Source organism: Grammomys surdaster, unplaced genomic scaffold, assembly GCF_004785775.1.
Source record: "Grammomys surdaster isolate TR1022 unplaced genomic scaffold, NIH_TR_1.0 126313, whole genome shotgun sequence".
In the NCBI taxonomy this organism is placed as follows: Eukaryota; Metazoa; Chordata; class Mammalia; order Rodentia; family Muridae; genus Grammomys; species Grammomys surdaster.
The window spans coordinates 5,666,536-5,684,890 of record NW_021621113.1 but is presented as its reverse complement, the minus strand read 5'-3'; the positions used below and the strand labels follow the sequence as shown (position 1 = coordinate 5,684,890).

At 47.0% G+C, this 18,355-nt stretch overlaps 1 protein-coding gene across 1 annotated transcript in view; it reads left to right on the top strand.

Annotated features, from left to right (window-relative positions):
* The first annotated feature begins 1,230 nt into the window (after positions 1-1,230).
* Positions 1,231-18,355, top strand: part of Smpdl3b (sphingomyelin phosphodiesterase acid like 3B) — a 25,908-nt gene continuing 8,783 nt past the window's right edge. The window contains exons 1-4 of the mRNA XM_028759762.1: positions 1,231-1,492; positions 11,838-12,051; positions 13,356-13,453; positions 17,778-17,921. Of these exons, the coding sequence (XP_028615595.1) occupies positions 1,432-1,492; positions 11,838-12,051; positions 13,356-13,453; positions 17,778-17,921 (517 nt within the window). The 5' untranslated portion in view covers positions 1,231-1,431. The remainder of the gene's footprint in view (positions 1,493-11,837; positions 12,052-13,355; positions 13,454-17,777; positions 17,922-18,355) is intronic.

Genomic DNA, 18,355 nt, shown 5'->3' with positions numbered 1-18,355 from the left:
TTTCGTGTGTGTGTGTGTGTGTGTGTGTGTGTGTGTGTTTGTGTGTGTGTACCGTGTGTGTTTGGTACCTTCAGAGGCCAGAAGAGGGCACTGGATGCCCTGGAACTGGAGGTAAAGACCACCTTTACCCTCTACATAGTTGGTGGAAACCAAACCTGAGCCCTCTGCAAGAGCAGTCAGTGCTCTTAACCGCTGAGCCTTCTCTCCAGCCCCGATTTTACCTCCGATCCTGTTCCTGGCTCTCCAAAGCTCCCAGCTCAAACATCCAAGCACAGCCTGGCTCCTTCCTGCTTCAGAGCCCCGGATACCCACATCACAACTCCCTTGCCACTCTATTCCCTCTCCACTATTCCTCCAGCCTCACTAACACGCCCCTCCCACCCCCACATAACCTCTTTTCTCCTTTGTTTATCAAGTTCAAGCTGGTTAGGCGTGGGAGTGTGGCGGTGAAATAGACAGTTTGCCTTGCTTGAGTGAAGATCTGAGTTTCATCCCTGGGCAAATGACAACAGAAGCAACAAAAAAGACAAAATCCAAACCATCCCTAACAGCAAGAAAAAAAAAAATCAAAACAAAGGGAGTAAGTCATCTCCTCCTAGAAACCTCTCATCACATTCCTCAGACTGAGTCACCTCTCTCCTCTGACTTCTCAGGTGAGGTAACTTGTTCAGCCCTCAGCCTCCCAAGGTACATTCAGCTGGACAATACCATCTATCTCCCTGTTGCCCAGTTTCTAGTAGTCCCTAGCTCCTGGCATGATCAGTGAAGACCTCTATGTTTGTTGTTTGTTTATTTGTTTGTAATATAGTCTCAGGTAGCCTAGACTGGCCCCAAAGTCATCAAAGTAGCCTAGAATGGCCTTGAACTCCTGATCCTCCTGCTTCCCCCTCAAGATCGTCCTTGAGTGAGGGCTACTACATCTGGTTTAAATTTAGGTTCCCATATTCACGTAGCTCCAACTAGCTTTTAAGGCTCTTTGGTTGCCACAGGCAGCTAAATTCATTCATCTGTGTTGCTGTTCTGCAAGAAGACAATGAGTCGATGGTGCTTGCTTCATTTTCTGGAATCTGACTGAACTGAAATGCCTTCACCTCATACTTCAAAGATCCTATCATTTTGCTCCTAGTACTTCTGTATTTCTCTCGAAAAGTTGGGGACTCTAACACAGCATCTTGCAACATAGATGCGCTTTCCACAGAGACCTGCAAGATATTCCAGTGCTCACTGGTGCGTCCCTCCTCCAATCAAGCTCACGCCCTGCTGGGGAAGGGAGGAAAAGCAGGAGCAGCCATCCGCCAAGGATAACCTGGGACACTAGAAGCAGCCAAACGAGAAGTTCTGCTCAGACACGTGGCTGGCCACACGTTGGTGGGAGCCTGCGGCGCAGACGGACCTTAAGGAGCTCCGGCCGCCCGTGGGGTGATCCTGAGGATGAAGCTTCTCGGGTGGCTGATATTCCTGGCCCCCTGGGGAGTCGCTGGGGCTGAACTAGGTAGGGCTGCGGGGAAAACCTGCTTGATCTTTGTTTCTTACTAGGAACTGGGGGTGGGGTCTGGGCTGCCAGGAACCGCTCACAAAATGCTGCTGAAAATGTAAAGTAGCTTAGAGATTAAAGTGCGGAGGCTTAGCCATTTAGGCTGTTTGTGTGGTGTAGCTCAGTTGGTAGCCAGAGTTCAAGGGCAGCCTAGGATACATGAAACATTGTTCCAAAAGCAAAACCATACCAGAAAGGCTCCTGGTGCCAGGGGATTTTAAGTGGGAGTAGCTGCCTGCCAGGGGCAGGACACAGACTTTGCCAGAGAGACAGAGTTGGCCAAGGATCATGAAAGCCAGGCACTGAGAGGAAGCAGGTGGCCGGGGAAGATCCCCGAACTCGATCAGGACACTCTGACCGAAGGCTCAGGTGTAGCTCTGTGGTACAGTGATTGTTGAAATGAATGGGTTCCGTCTCTGGGACTCCGGCAAAGAACAAACCCAGATGGTGGAAGGAGAAAATCTATTTCTGTACATTGTCTTCTGTGGTGTCTGTCCACCCAATAGATAAACGTAAAACAAAAGCAAACCAAACTTCAAAAAAAAAAACCATAAAAACAAAAGCATTAGTTAAAAGCCTATCACTCAGGGTAAGAATGTGTGAACCAGGAAGACAGAAAGAAAGCAGAAAAAAACAAAAATCATGACTTCAAGGAAGAAACATTCCCTCAGCTGGGACGAAACAATAATCCAGGTTTTTTTTTAAAGGTATAATATTCCAAGATAACCTTGAAGGCTTTTTTTTTTCTTTTTCTTTTTTTTTTTTTTGAGACATGGTCTCACTGTGTAGCCCTGGCTAGCCTAGAACTTGCTATGTAGATCAGTTTGGCTTTGTACTCAGAGATATACGTGCTTCTGTCTCTCGTGTGTGGGGGTTGAAGGCCTGTGCCACCAAACCAGTCAAAAGTTATGCTTGCTTTTTGAATTACAGCTGAGTGAAGGAGGTAGATGTACTCTGAAAGGTCTGCCAGCCGCTGCTGAAGAAAGCTTATTGTTTTACATGTGTGAGTGTTTTGCCTGCATATACGTACATGTGTGCCTGCTGCCCCGGGAAGGCCAGAAGAGGCCATCAGATGCCCTGGGACTGGAGTTACAGGCAGTTGTGAGTGCTGGGGAATTGAACCTGGGTTCTCTGTGAAAGCAGCCAGTGCTCTTAACCACTGAGCTATCTCTCCAGTCCCCTGTACACATGTTTTTTTTGTTTTTTTTTTTAAACGTTAATACTGTCACAACAACTTAGCTTGTGAAGTATTTTTATCTCCATTCTTACCCTGAGAAACTGGACTTGAGAGAGTAACTATTCCAGGGTTACACAGCTGGTGAGTCTGGACCTGAACCCAGGCTGTCCAGCTGAGCTCTGTGTATAATGTGGTAGTTTTCCAGAGTAGAACCCTCAGTAAGGAAGACCAGGCGTACTTAATGGGTGTTGAGCACTTTCAGTGACCCTAGATGGACTTGGTATTAGGTTCTTGGAAAGCCATCTCTTTAAAACTTATTTGAAAATGAAAAAATAAAAGTCTTTTTTTGTTTGTTTTTGTTTTTTTGTTTGTTTGCTTTTGTTTTTTTGTTTGTTTATTTTTCGAGACAAGGTTTCTCTGTGGAGCCCTGGCTGTCCTGGAACTCACTCTGTAGACCAGGCTGGCCTCAAACTCAGAAATCCACCTGCCTCTGCCTCCCAAGTGCTGGGAGGGTGTGCGCCACCACCGCCCGGCAAAATAGAAGTCTTGATTCTAAAGTTTTATACACACAGACAGACAGACAGACAGACAGACAGACAGACAAATAGATAGAGTATATGCCTACGCACACACTCACACTGTGTGGAGAACTTGGAGGAGTTAGTTCTCTCCTTCCACCCCATGGGTCCCAGGGATCAAACTAAGGTCATCAGGCTTGGTGGCAATTCCTTCACTGCTGGGCCATCTGGCTATACAGATTATTCAGTCTCAGGAAGCTCCTTGTGTCCTTGTGTTGCCCAGGCTTGCCTCCCTGCATTGCCCAGAGTTACCTTGAACCTCTGAGCTCTGGCCCTCCTGACCTCTTGAGTACCTCCTTCGTAGCCAGGATCACCAGCACGCACCGCCACATCAGGCTTCTCCGCATCCGGGATTCCCAGGAGAGTGGGTGCTCTTATCATATTCATTTCACAGAAAGCTGGTGGGACAAAATGCCTGAGATCCCACAGTCAGGGCAAACTCTGCTTGTTTACTGTAGGCTGAATGCCCTTCCATGCTCTCCCTGAAACTGTGGATTTATTTTTTTTTAAGACTATCTTTTCGGGGGCTGGTGAGATGGCTCAGCGGTTAAGAGCACTGACTGCTCTTCTAGAGGTCATGAGTTCAAATCCCAGCAACCACATGGTGGCTCACAACCATCTGCAATGAGACCTGATGCCCTCATATGGGTGTCTGGAGACAGCTACAGTGTACTCACATATAATAAATAAATAATCTAAAAAAAAAAAAAAAAAAAAGACTATCTTTTCACTGGGCAATGGTGGCGCACACCTTAATTCCAGCACTTGGGAGGCAGAGGCAAGCAGATTTCTGAGTTTGAGGCCAGCCTGGTTTACAGAGTGAGTTCTAGGACAGCCTGGGCTATACAGAGAAACCCTGTCTTGAAAAAAAAAAAAAGAAAAGAAAAGAAAAAAAGACTATCTTTTCTATTTTCTTCAAATTTGCTGGAATGCACACATGTATAACTTTTAAACAGAAAGTAGATTTTAGAAAGAATTCCAGGAGCTGGAGCGATGCCTCAGCAGTTAAGAGCATGTGTTTGCCCTTGCAGAGGACCACAGTTCCGCTCCCAGCATCCATGTTGGGAGGCTCACAATTGCCTGTAACTTGAGCCCCAGGGATCCCACACCTCTGCCCCCACAGGCATTTACACTCACACGTGAACAGATACTCTCACATACACATAGTGAAAAATAACAAAAAAAAAGTCTACAATAATAATAATAAAAAGGACCCCACGGCACCTGCAAGTGTCTTCAGGATCTTCCTGATGTGCAAGGGACTGTTGAGTTACGAATCAGACTGCTGCCATCACCGCGATGCGTTGAGCCGTGTGGTCTGCCATCCTTACCCAAGAGTTGGGATGCTGTCCCATCATGCATCTCCTTCTCCTCCTACGCAGCCTGTGTGACACACCACCCATTCCCCTGTGTCACATGACACAGAGGACAAGTCCCACCCGTGTGTGTCAGCAATGTTGGGAATGTCCCAAAGTTAGTGTTAACAGAGGACCCTCAAGTATTTCATTTGCTTGTTTTGGTTTTTTGAGGCAGGGTTTCTTTGTGTAGCCCTGGCTGTCCTGGAACTCACTCTTTAGACCAGGCAGGCTTCAAATTCACAGAAATCCGCCTACCTCTGTCTTCCAAGTGCTGGGATTAAAAGCATGTGCCACTATTGCCCTATTTACCTCAAGTCTTAGTTTATAGAAAAGGAATTACAACTGAGGTACTTAAAAATGTATAACATTTATTTATTTGGGTTGTGTGCACACTTGAGCTTGTGTCAGGGTACACATGTAGAAGTCAAAAGACAACTTAGAAAACTCGGTTCTCTCCATCCACCATGTACATCCCTAGGATGGAACGCAGGTGACTGTCTACATGCTGGGCCATCTTGTCCACCTATGGTGTCCTTTAGATCATTGCTGAGTGCCAGCAGCAAAGGACTGAAGTTGGAGCAAGGGCACTTTGTGATGTGGGTTACACATGGTGATGATGGAATCTGTCCATCATAGAGTCAGAGGAGCTAGAACTTGAGGGACCTTGTGCAATGTTGTCTTCTTCCACTGTGGAAAACAGGCCTAAGAGGGAAGAGAGTGGAGGGGAAGGGAGGGGAAGACCCACTTCCAGTGTGGCCCTGGGAAAGGGTCCTAAGGCTGGTTGGCGTCTTGGCCTCCACTCCTACCCCTACTCCAGGCTTCTCGGGAGAGCACTTTCATCTGTACCCTTTCCTCTGGGCTTTCTCATGCTTGCTTTCCCAGAGAGGAAACTAAGGCTCAGCTGGGAAAGTTCCTGGTTCAAATCACCACTGCCTGTGTGGATGAGCCTGGCTTCATAAATAAAGCCGTATGCTTTCCCCATTCCAAACCTCATTAATCTCCTTTCAAAAAATAACTCCCTGCCTCAGAAAACGTGAGGTCAGAGTTACTGGTATGACATTTACCTTTGAAAACTGCCACGGACCACCCCAGTCGGGTACGGGAGTCTCTGGGATGAGGGTCCTCGAAAGCTAGGTGGGTAAAGATTCGGCAGTGACAAACAGAAACAAACACAGAGGCAGTTAGAATCGGAGTGTATTTTGCAGCTCTCAAGCAAGGGTTCTTATACATAGAAAAAACAAATATTACAGCTCCTAGGAGATGGATACAGGAAGGCAATCATCAAAGCACAAGACTCATCCAAGCACATCGACTCTAAAAAGATACATTCAATAAATCACAGATAGAACAGGAGAACAGGTAACATCATTATTATTATTTGACACAATAAAAATCATTCAAAGTATTACAACTCTAAAAGGACCCTGTCTCGAAAATCCAAAAAAAAAAAAAACAACAACAAAAAAAAACCCAACAACAACAAAAAAAAACCCAACTCTAAAAGAATGTATTCAGTGGGGCAGACATCCAAGGCTAGTGGCAAATCTCCAAGAGCAGGTTAATTAATCTTTATAATCAACTATTATTTAACACCTAATACCTGATTTTTTAAAATAAGTCTTCAACTCACAAATTTAAACTATTCTAATTCTTTTTATTTAAGGCTTTCTTTACCATATGCCAAAGCCCTCCTCTGATGACACACGTGTAGCCATATGAAATTTTATTGTTGGGAAAGTTTTATTTATCATAATACTATTATGTAGCTTTGTAAATGATTATAAAGTAAAGTTTCCCTGAAGGCAATGTCATGTGAGTGACCCCATCTCAAGGGATGGTTTCTTACCCATTTTCTTTGCTTAAGATCTTGGCCTAGGCTATCAGGAACATGTTGTAAATAAGAAAAGGAATAAGAGAAACTAAAACAGATAAGTTACCATGAGAGCTACAGCTCAATGTTTTATTCCGGGCAAGAGTTCCACAACCGTTCCCAGGAGGCCTCCTTCTTTTGAAGTTTTCACCTCAGTCTGTGGAACTTGCCACACAGATTCTACTGGGGTTGGTGTACCAGAAAACCTATGTGACCACGGGCCGCTTTCATGATCTAAAAGTGGGGTGATAGTAGAGGGGGAGGTGGAATGTGATCGTTAAGGGGCTGGAGAGGTGGTTCAGTGGTTAAGAGCACGTGCTGCTCTTGCAGAGGACCTGAGTTCAATTCCCACTCCCGACATGGCTGCTCACAACCAGTGGTAACTCTCGTTCCAGGGGAGCCCACTCTGTCTTTTGGTTTTGACAGGTTCCTACATGTGTGTGGTACTGACAAAGTCATGCAAATACACACACACACACACACACACACACACACACGGAAGAATAAAGTAAACTAACACGTTTACTTAAATGTGTTAAGGGAGGCCATGCTTGTGTATGGAGAAGCACTAGAAACACTTTAGGGGAGCCAGCAGCTGAGGGGAAATTTGCTTATTGTCAACCTGAACTGAGTCTGGGCCCCACATGGTGAAAGGAGATATCCAATGTCTGCAAAGTGTCCTGTGGCCTTTCCATATTCTCTGTCATGTACACAAGTACACACACACACACACACACACACACACACACAAATCGTAAGTAAGAGGCAGATGAAATGACACTGGGTAAAAAGGTCTTTGTCTCTGATCCTGAGGACCAGAGTTCAATCCCTGTGATCCACATGGTAGGAGGAGAGTCTTGAAAGTTGTCCTTTGACCACCACCCATGTACTGTGGCACACACACACACACACACTGATATACAAAATAAAGAAGTAATATAATTACATGATTTGATAAAAGAATTAAGGGATTAAACTGGGCTTGCCTTTTGTAATTACAACACTTGGAGACTCAGGCAGACAAGATCAAGATGGTGATGATAGCTGAATGTGGTGGCACACGTCTTTAGTCACAGCACTCATGATGCAGAGGCAGGCAGATCTCTGAGTTTGAGGCCAGCTTGGTTTACAAAGTGAGTTTCAGGACAGCCAGGACTACACAGAGAAACCCTGTCTCAAAAATAAACAAACAATAAACCTATCCCACATTATTTATGACTTCGATGAATTTTTAAATATTGTTTTTGAAATGAAATTTTAATTTTGATAGAGTAGTTTCTTTTCTAGGTCATAGATACTTTACTAGGCCCTGGGTTCTGGGTCTGTGACCAGTAATGGCTAAAGGAGCCTGGAGCATTATAGGTGAACAGGAGGAGGGCAGAAGCTGAGCTGAGCCGAACCAAACTTTCTTCCTTTCTCTGTTTTTCTGTTTGTTTGCTTCCAAAACAGAGTTTCTCAGTGTAGCCCTGACTGTCTTAGAACTCACTCTGTAAACCAGGCTGGCCTCAAAAGTACAGAGATCCACCTGCCTCTGCCTCCCAAGCGCAGAGATTAAAGGTGTGAGCCACCACTTCCCAACTCTTTTTCTGTTTTTAAAAAGATTTATTCTATTTTCCTTTGAAAAACTATACTTATTATTTATATGCATGTACACACATACGTGCCTTTGCATGTCTGTGGGTGTCAAGGGACCATTTTTGGGAACTGGTTCTTTCCTTCCACCATGTGGGTCCTGGAGATTGGTCTTCATGTCTTCAGGCTTGGTGACCAGTGCCTCATCTGCTCTGTCATCTTACTGGTCTAAATTTTCAAAATGAACATGAGATGGCCTATTGGGTCTGTAGGCACAACCAGAATAAGACAAAAATCAATCTTTCTGTTGTCCTCTTTCAAATATGCCTCAGTACCTGCAGAGGACAGTCCCACAGAGACACGCTGCGTGGGCAGGACGTGTCCTTTCTGTAGTGAGAGGAAGGCTCTCAGACCCTCTCAAACAGTGAATGCAAAGTAACTGACTCTTCCCCACTTGCTGCATGCTTATCCCAGCTCACCAGACGCCATCCTCACAAACCTCCGAGCTGTTTCTCAGAGACAGTCCAGAGTAAGGCCGTCCTTGTCCACGCAACAGTTGAGCAATAAATCTAGAATTCGTACCTCCGGAGGTTTGTGCCCTCAGCTTCTCACTGGACTGCATACCAAGTTTACTTCTACCTATAGTAGTTAACTAATATTATGAGCAATAAGGACTCACAAACAGTAACCAAGCTTGGTTTATTTTTGGTTGGTTTGTTTGAGACAGGACCTTGGAATGTTGCCTGGCTAGCCTGGAACTCACCCAGTATGTAGATCAGGCTGACCTCAAGTTGTGTGTGGTCTTCCTTAGTCTTCTGAGCGCTAGGATTACAGATGTTTGCCACTGCGTAAGAGAGCATCTTTCCTTTTGGATAGCTCAATTCACTCCTATTCAGACAGTGTAAGTCCGTATAAAGCATCTGAATTCTAACAAGATCCTTGGCCTGAGGCCTCTGCTCTTATGTTTTAAGATTTAATGAATTACATGTGTGCCTGTGTAAGTGCAATTGTGTGGAGGCCCAAAGAAAGCATTAGGTGTCTTCTTCTGTCACTCTCTGTCTATTCTTTTGAGGCAGGGTCTCTCCTTCAAGATGGGGCTTGTGTTTTTTCACAAGTCCCAGACATCCTCCTGTCTCTACTCCTGAGAAAGTAGTAGTAGGATGTGCAGCTTGTTATGAGGACACTAGATCTAACCTTTGAATTATCTCTTTAGCCTCAGGCTGGTCTTGATCTCCTGCTCTTCCAGTCTCTGCCTCCTAATTTCTAGGCTAAAAGGTGGGCATGACCATGGTTGCCCCTCCCCCACTTTCTTACGGTGACTACATCTTAAAAGCCAGCTTCCTGTGACTGAGGTTTACTGACACAATAGCCCCATACGCAGCCTCAGAGTCAGAGAGGTTGACTTTGAACTGGAGTTTCCTTATCTCTCAAGTAAGCTTAAGAATCCTTACTTCAGGGAGGCTGTCATGGTGTGCGCCTTTAATCCCGGCATTCTGGAGGCAGAAGCAGGCAGATCTCTGAATTCAAGGCCAGCCTGAGCTACAGAGTGAGTTCTAGGACAACCAGGGCTCCGTAGAAAAGCTCTGTCTTAAAACCCTGCCTCACCCCATCCCCCTCAAAAAAAGAATCTTTACATCAACTGCTTAGTGGTGGCACACACCTTTTGTACCAGCTACTTGGAAGGCTGAACGAGGCGGTAGGGTGGGTGGGTGTGGTGGGGTGGGTGGGGTGGGTAGAGGATCACCTGAACTCCTGTGATCTGTCTGAGCCCCATAATATGATTTTTCTCAAAACAAGGCAATGGGAAGAGGGCAAGGAGTATGGTTCAGTAGTAGAGCACTCAGGAGGCCCTGAGTTTGATTCACAGTGACACACACACACACACACACACACCACTCAGAAGTGCTAGGACCTCTGAGTGTAGTTCCATTTTCACTCGTTACTGACAACTGACCTGGCCTCACCACTAGCCAGGACTTTCTGGAATGAGGAAACGCTCACAGTGGCTGACATCAGAGAGACCAGGTGGTTGGTGCTTGTGGTTAACTGGAAAAGATCCTCCTTGAGGCAGGGCAGCAGCCTCTTCTCAGGTCCTCTGAGGACACCAGACAGAAGTTGGTATCATCTGGCTGCATTAGGCTGAGCAGCTTGACCTAAAACATGGGCACGGGCACTGAGAAAGTCACTAGCACATCCACCAGTTGATTAGAACGGGGCACTTAATTCCTTTACCCTGGCTTAGGGTTTTGCTCCTGTAGAAATTATTTCAACTATATTAGGGGTTGAAATCTGTGTGGAAAGGTTAAATCCCCTCCCGTTATAAACAAAAATTTCAGTTGGGTTAAAAAAAAAAAATCAAAACGAAGGCTCATACTGTCACCTGAGACACCCGTCTAAGACCGTAGGTTACTGAGCTCACTAGATAGCAGTCACATTTCCTTAGAGTCTGAGCCATAGGACCGAGACCACTGGTCACATGATCTCAGGCTTGTTGACCTCTGAACTTTGCTTCCTTATCAGGAAAGTGATGTAGTAATCCAAACTTTCCTGGGCAGGGCAGCAGTAAAGCACATGGGAGGGGGAACGATTTGCTTAATCGGTCATTCATACCTTAGTGTAAGCAAGTTTTAGATCCTTTCCCCAAATCAGGCATAGGTCAGGAGAGGCAGGCAAGGCCTTTTTTTTTTTTTTTTTTTTTTTTTTTCCTTCAAGCTGTTAAGAGCACCTGGAGAAGTTTAGGAACGAGGGGGAGTCTGGGCCTGTTTTGGTTCCACCTTCATGTTCTGGTCCCAGCCTCAGGCTCAGCTTCCTGTGGGGAAGGAAATGGGCTGTTCACTCTGAGTTTGAGGAAGTGGAGGAGGAAGTTACTTGGGTGGTGGAAAGTGAGGTAATCCCTGGGCTTCTACCTATGTCAGCCCAGAACACAGGATTGAGAGCAGAGGCTGGACCTACTTTCAATATGCAGTCAATGAGAGCTGGGCGTGGTGGTGTGCACCAGTAGTCCTCGCACTTGGGAGACTGACACAGGAGGATCTTGGGTTCAAAGCTAGCCCTGTCTCCTCCCCCCAGAAAGAGAAAGAGAGAGAGAAAGAGAGAGGAAGAGAGAGAGAGAGAAAGAGAGAGACAGAGAGAGACAGAGAGAGAGACAGAGAGAGAGAGAGACACAGAGAGAGACACAGAGAGAGACAGAGGAGAGAGACAGAGACAGACAGAGACAGAGAGACACAGAGAAAGTGGTCCCCATGCTCCACCTCACCAGCTTCTACTCTTTTTCTTTGTGTTACACCAGATACCAGATGCCCTTGGTTTGGAGCAAAATCCTGTCAACCACTGCAACAAACAAACCTCTCTCCCACAGCGCATGCTCATGTCCCAAATCCTACCGTGGTGAGCACACCCATGTGAGGAGCACCGTTCCACCGGGCAGTGCATCCTCCTCTGCTCTGGTCCCCTCTCATTTCTTGCAAGGTCTCCCAACTCATTTGTGTTTAAGCCTCCAGGTCAGATTTTGGATTTTTTGCTCACATCTTGGAGGTATGTGGGGGTCTGAATCTAGTGATAGGCTCGCTGAGTGACCGAGCTTGCCCAAGGCCATACAGTGTTTAAACCTATACACTTTTCTCACCTTAACTTGCAAACCAGCACCTGGCTCAGCACTCTGAGGGTCACATGGCCCATCTAAGGTGCCTGCATTTATCTCGGGGCTTCCTCCTTATCCAGGATTGAGGATGGTTCTCTTTTCCTGCAGCAAGGTTCTGGCACATCTCCGACCTGCATCTGGACCCTAACTACACCATATCCAAAGACCCCCTCCAGGTGTGCCCGTCAGCCGGCTCCCAGCCTGTGCTAAATGCTGGCCCCTGGGGTGACTACCTCTGCGATTCTCCTTGGGCCCTTATCAACTCCTCCTTCTATGCCATGAAGGAGATTGAACCAAAGCCAGACTTCATTCTCTGGACAGGGTAAGAGCAGTCGTATTTCACATGCGAGCCGGGCCCCTTACCTCCTCTGTCTCTTAATCCTCATCTCAGGTGAACATCCAGGATTTAGAGAACTTGGTCAATCAGCCCGTCACTTGCTCAGTCCTGGGGTAGACACTGGGGAACTGAGATGGCAGAGACAGGGACTGGCCCTCAGAGGGCTTTCAAGCTTCCAGAGGATCTAGGTGAGCCCAGTGACCATAACTTTCCAGCCAGCAGAGAGCCACCTGTGGAGGTGTGTGAATCGCACAAGGTACCTGACCCGCATGGCAGGATGGGAAAGGACTTCCTACAGGATGTGGTGACCCAAGTGTGAGGACCAGGTGTGAGGACAGTCCCAGGTACTCCCTCATGGCTCCAGGTGCTCCCTCTGCCAGTCTCAGTGAATGATTCAAGGAGCTGGGATGAAATCCATGATGTTCTTGACTGTCCCTCACTATGATGTGGGAGTGACCACATCATGGGCCCTGTGCAGGAGGAGAGGAAAGCCTACCTCCTTAAGGAATATGGCAGTGTGTCAGGATGACCTGGTCAATTCTCGGTTTCTTTGTTTTGGTGGGAGGTGCTGGGGGTGGGGTGCTGTTTTAACACAGGGTCTCTCTATGTAGCCCTGGCTTTCCTGGAACTCTCTTTGTAGACCACGTTGGCTTGAACTCAGAGATCTGCCTGCCTCTGCCTCTGGAGTGCTGGGATTAAAGCCATGTGCCACCACTGCCCACCACTGCCCAGCAGTCCTCAGTTTCTTGGGCCCAGTAATCAATAGACTCCTTTGAGGAGTCTTGCTTGGGGGGAAAGACCCTTTAAAAGTGTGTAACACTTTGAAATAGAGACTCTGGGAGAGACACCGGGGAATCCGTGATCCTTCTAGAAGCTACTAGGAGCTTGCAGAGCTGAATGACCCTGGACAAGATGACTTCTAGGGTTCTTTATAGCTCTTTTGTTATAAAGACATCTCGCAGAGAGCTGCAGTTTCTTGGAAGATAACATATAGAAATCAGATGTTTGATTTTTATTTAGTGTGAATGGCTCTCTGGTTAGGTACCCGTTGTTATCCATTTTACAGATGAGCCAATAGACAGGCTCAACAGGCTAACAGCCTATCCAGGACTTCACAGCCAGCATTGAAATGGCAGGACGTGGGTTTTAGTTCTGTCCTGCCTGGCTGCATTGCAGCTTGTCTTTCCTGGTCATGTGGATGTGCGGGGCTCATATCTACAGCTTTCTTGTCACTCACTGTCATTTCTTTCTCTTGCGTCTGTCCTGACCATCCCACTGGTGTTTTACAGGGATGACACACCACACGTCCCCAATGAGAGGCTAGGGGAGGCAGCTGTACTGTCAATTGTGGAACGCCTGACTAACCTAATCAAGGAGGTCTTTCCAGGTACGACTCACTGTCTGATTGCCAGTGATCCCCTTGGGGGCCTGGCATGGGGTACTCTGATCCCCTGGGGGGCCTGGCATGGGGTACCCTGATCCCCTGGGGGGCCTGGCATGGGGTACCCTGATCCCCTGGGGGGCCTGGCATGGGGTACTCTGATCCCCTCAGGGGGCCTGGCATGGGATACAGTCGCAATAGGAAAGCTGGAATATGGACGTTCATTGGCAACAATGGCTGCCTCCAGGTTTCAAATGCTTGGCAGCAACCGTTTCTTACTTTTCACACAATCGCCCCAGAAACACAGGTGGCCACTGAAGAATTGCCTGACATTTCTCTCTCTTACACTCTTCTCTAATGCCAGACTTACAAGTCACGGTGTGTACAGTTACACACAGGTGTCCCTGGGCAAGCCTCACTCAGGGTGACATGGGACCTTGTGTCCTGCCCTGATGCTGGCATCTGCTATCCTCAGGCTGTCTGGCTGCCAGGCATCTGGGAGATGAGCAAAGGGCAGTTGCTCAGTGCTTCCTAAGCATCTCAAGCAAGGCAGAGTGGGCAGGGAATGGGAGTGTGAGAGCCGCCCTAAGGGACTTGACAGGGAAAAGAGGGCTTGTGTGCGGGGCTGGAGAGATGGCTCAGTGGTTAAGAGCACTGACTGCTCTTTCAGAGGTCCTGAGTTCAAATCCCAGCAACCACATGGTGGCTTACAACCATCCGTAATGAGATTCGCTGCCCTCTTCTGGTGTGTCTGAAGACAGCTACAGTGTATTCATATATAATAAATAAATAAATCTTTAAAAAAAAAAGAGAGGGCTTGTGTGCTTTAGCTATTGGCTCTTGAACATGATTTTAAATGGGCTATGCAAAACATGAGGTCCTGGGGGCTGAATCAGGTCCACAGGCTGCCAACTGGGAACCTGAGATGGTGGCCTATCAGTATCCACCCCATCTCCCTCTGTTCCTTCTAAGGGTCATAGGCATGGGCCCCGGGACCCACATAAAGATTCATGATGCTAAAAATAATCAACAGCTAAGTACCAGGAACTGCTCTAAGAATTTGGCAGGATTTAGCGCATCCATCGTCATGACAACCGCAGACAGGTGCTATTATAGTTTTCCAGTGAGGACCATGAGTCTTGGCATCAAGTCAACTGGTCAAGGTCGTGTGGCAAGTGTGGGGCTCTATGCTCCCGTCTGAGCACCACTCTCGTCTCCATGGTTTCCTCTCTTGACAGAAAGCAAGGTCTGCAAAGATGCCTGGATCTGTCCAGCTTATCTGTCTCAGCCAGGCATGTTCCACAAAGGTAGGGCTTATTCGTCTTCTAGCAAAGGCCGCTACTTAGGATTCACATGGGCTATTGGCCCACCTCCAGCTATAGGTATTATTACCCACAGTGCAGTTAGGGAATGGTGGCTCAGGAGTTCCTTTCTAGTGATGAATTCAGACTCATACCCAACTGGAGCCTCTTTCCTCTGTCCATACAGCACTTCTAGAATAAATATGGAATAATAATAGACAGGAAAGCATTTTACTGGGGCCGGGTAGAAGGCTAGGTGGTAACTTGTTACACAGGCGTGAAGACCTGGGTCTGTTCAGACCCCCTACAATGTGGCATTTCAGTTAGGGTCAGCGGCACATTTCGGTAACTGGGGGACAGAGGCAGATTTTGAGGGCTTGCTGGCTAGTCAGTCTAACCAAGATGGCAGCGGGAAAAGTAAAAAAATAAGGTAGAGAAGTGTCTGGGGAAGACCTCCACTGTCCACCTTAGGCCTCCATCCACCATCCACATGGGTGAGTGTACCCATGCACACATGTGCAGACACACACACATACACACACACACACACACACACACACACACACACACACCAAAATCAGAGAGCACTTCACTGGCTATGACTTGACACATGTGTGGACATTACAGGTTTTGTAAAGTCTATGTCACATCTCTTAAGACTGCTAATGTTGAAGGTGCCACAGGCTGTAATTTGGCCACGAGAAAAAGTGCTACCGTTAAAGAATGACACAGTGCTTACTCTCGGTGACGGTGGAAGACGCAGCTCGTTGGAGAGATGTTAAAATGAGACGATGGTGGGGGCTGGAGGGATAGCTCAGCTGTTGTCTGTCTGTCTGTCTGTTTGTTTGAGACAGGGTTTCTCTGTGTAGCCCGGGCTGTCCTGGAACTCACTCTGTAGACCAGGCTGGCCTCGAACTCAGAAATCCGCCTGCCTCTGCCTCCCAAGTGCTGGGATTAAAGGCGTGCGCCACCACTGTCCGGCGATAGCTCAGCTGTTAAAGGCTAGGCTCACAACCAAAAATATAAGAGACCATGGTGGAAGATAGAATTAAACACAGGCCAGGCAGGATAGTTCTCATTCTGTAGATATAAACTGTAGTGTAGAGAGGTCAAAGAATTCATTCAAAATGGGCAATGTAGCTCTGTGGTAGACGGCCTGCCTGCTGTGCACAGGCCCTGGGTTGGAGAAGGAAGGGCTGACCTGGGGAGTTTTGCTTCTCCAGTTTTGATGTACCTTTATTTCCTACCTTCACTTGGGACATTGGCCTTGCCTCTCTAGTGTAGCAGAGAGGCCGAGAACATAGGTGGACATGGCAAGACCGGAAGGGCAGCAGCCAAACAGATCTCAGATTTTACTCTGCCATCAGCTAGCTGATCCCACTGTGCAAGTGGGGAAATGTTGAAGCCTGCCCCACGGCTTTGTTCAGAGGATGAGATAAGCGACTTTATTCAGAGATAGGCTAGTTTATTCAGTCATTTGGTCAATCAACAGATTCTTACTGAACTAGAACAGGTCAGGCCTTCACGCAGCCTTTGCTTATATGGAACCTGGCCCAAAGTAGCACCAAACAGTGTAAACTCTTTCCTTTCCCATCAACACTTGGGTTGCCAGGGATTCATGTTTGCTCTCAAATGGGTCCTCCTCCTTATTCTGAGGTACTGGACCTGAGCCTAAGGATTCTTGCTTGCTAAGTGAAGCAGGCACTTTCCTAAGAGCTAGCCCATTTTGAGACCAGGTTTCACTAAGTTCAACAGGTGGACCTTGAACTAGTCTGTAGCTCAGGCAGGACTTGAATTTGATGTCCTCTCACTTCAGCCTCTTGTATATCTGTAATAATAATAATAATAATAATAATAACAATAATAATAAACTCAATAACTAATTAATTATATTAATTATCAAATAAAAATTAATGACTAATAATAACCTCTCCTCCTCCTCTTCTTCTTCCTCTTCCTCTACCTCCTCCTCCTCCTCCTTCTTTTTCTTCTTCTTATTGGTTTTTGAAGATCAACTTTATCTGTGTAGCCCTGATTGACCTAGAACTAGCTCTGTAGACCAGGCTGGCCTTCACCTCACAGAGATCTGCCTGCCTCTGCCTCCCAAGTGCTGGGATCAAAAGTGTGCATCACCATGCATAGCTTTTTCTAAGAATTTCTATTGCTGTTGTTCATTGTTAAATACTCACTGGGCCCCTACCGCATGCCAGACACAGATACTAAAGGAAAGCAGCAATGAGTGTGAGGTGCTGTAAGGGGTCTGTGATTCACTCAGCAGGAGGCAGAGGACGCAAAGTTCAAGGTCAGCCTGGGCTGCACAGTGAGACCACACATGTTTCAGAGAAAAATCCCAACAGAAACATTAACCCACCACAACTCACAACATAAAAAGCCAGCGTGAGGCTGTCTCTGAGGAGGCCGTCTTCTGGGCTCCCCGACACCTCTTAGCCTCCCCCATAGGCCACCTGAAGGAGAGATTCTCCACCCTCCTCTGCCCACCTTGGTTACGCCTCCCACAGCACACAGGCCTCACACACCTAACGATCACTTTCTATTGCACGGCCACACTTCTGGGTCTGAGCCTTGCTCTCAGCTCCACGCTGGCCTATGGCAGTGTGCAATAGAATATTTGTTGACTCACCTGAATGAGGGAACATCCTAAGGCCTCTCGAGGTCAGGCAGACCTCCTCCCAGAAGCAAGATGATCTGCAATTGATAAGAACGAAAATGGCTGATCACCATAAGGAATTGCTTTCCCCCCCTTATCATCTGAGGGGCCTCCTTTCAAAGTGGTCAGGAAATTCCCTGCTAGGATAGGGTCGGGAAATGGGATCAGGCAGCTCACAACTCTTCCTTCCCTATCCTAAGTGATGCTCAGCCAGATGTTATCTGATGTGGTTTTCTGCCTATCTTTGCTTTTCTCCTCATCTGTGTTATCTCTCTTCCCCTCTGGCTTTGAGGGCCCTCGAGTGCTGAAGAGGGCTGGGTGCTTTTGCATATTTCCTTAGTGTTTCTTCTTTTTCTTTCAGATACTAAAGTCTACGCTGCTCTGGGAAATCATGACTTTCACCCTAAGAACCAGTTCCCAGCCCAGAACCACAGCATCTACAATCGGGTGGCAGAACTGTGGAGATCCTGGCTTAGTAACGAATCCTACGCTCTCTTCAAAAGAGGTATTAATGACACTTGACACCCTATGGACACATTCTGTATGTCAGGTAGGGTATGACCCCGTTTCATCTTCACAGCAAGCCCTGAAATAGGTACAGAATTTATCCCCATTTTACAGAAGAAGAGAATGAGACAGAGGTCCCACAGCTTGGCAACAGATTTGAGAACAGAATCCAGGACGGTTTCCAAAGCCTTTGTACTTAACTCAGAGCAATAAAGATGATCTTAACCCAGCAGGTACCAGGCACGGTTGGCAGCACCCTATTGGACTCTCCTAGCAACCCTAGGACAGCTCTGGGATCAAACTAACCTGAGCCTGGGCAACTGACCTTGTAGTCTGGATGGTGGGCTCCTTCCCCCACAGAGCTATTCTGTTTGCTACTTTCTGGGTTATTTTTTTTTTTTTTTTTTTTTTTTTTTTTTTTTTTTTTTTTTT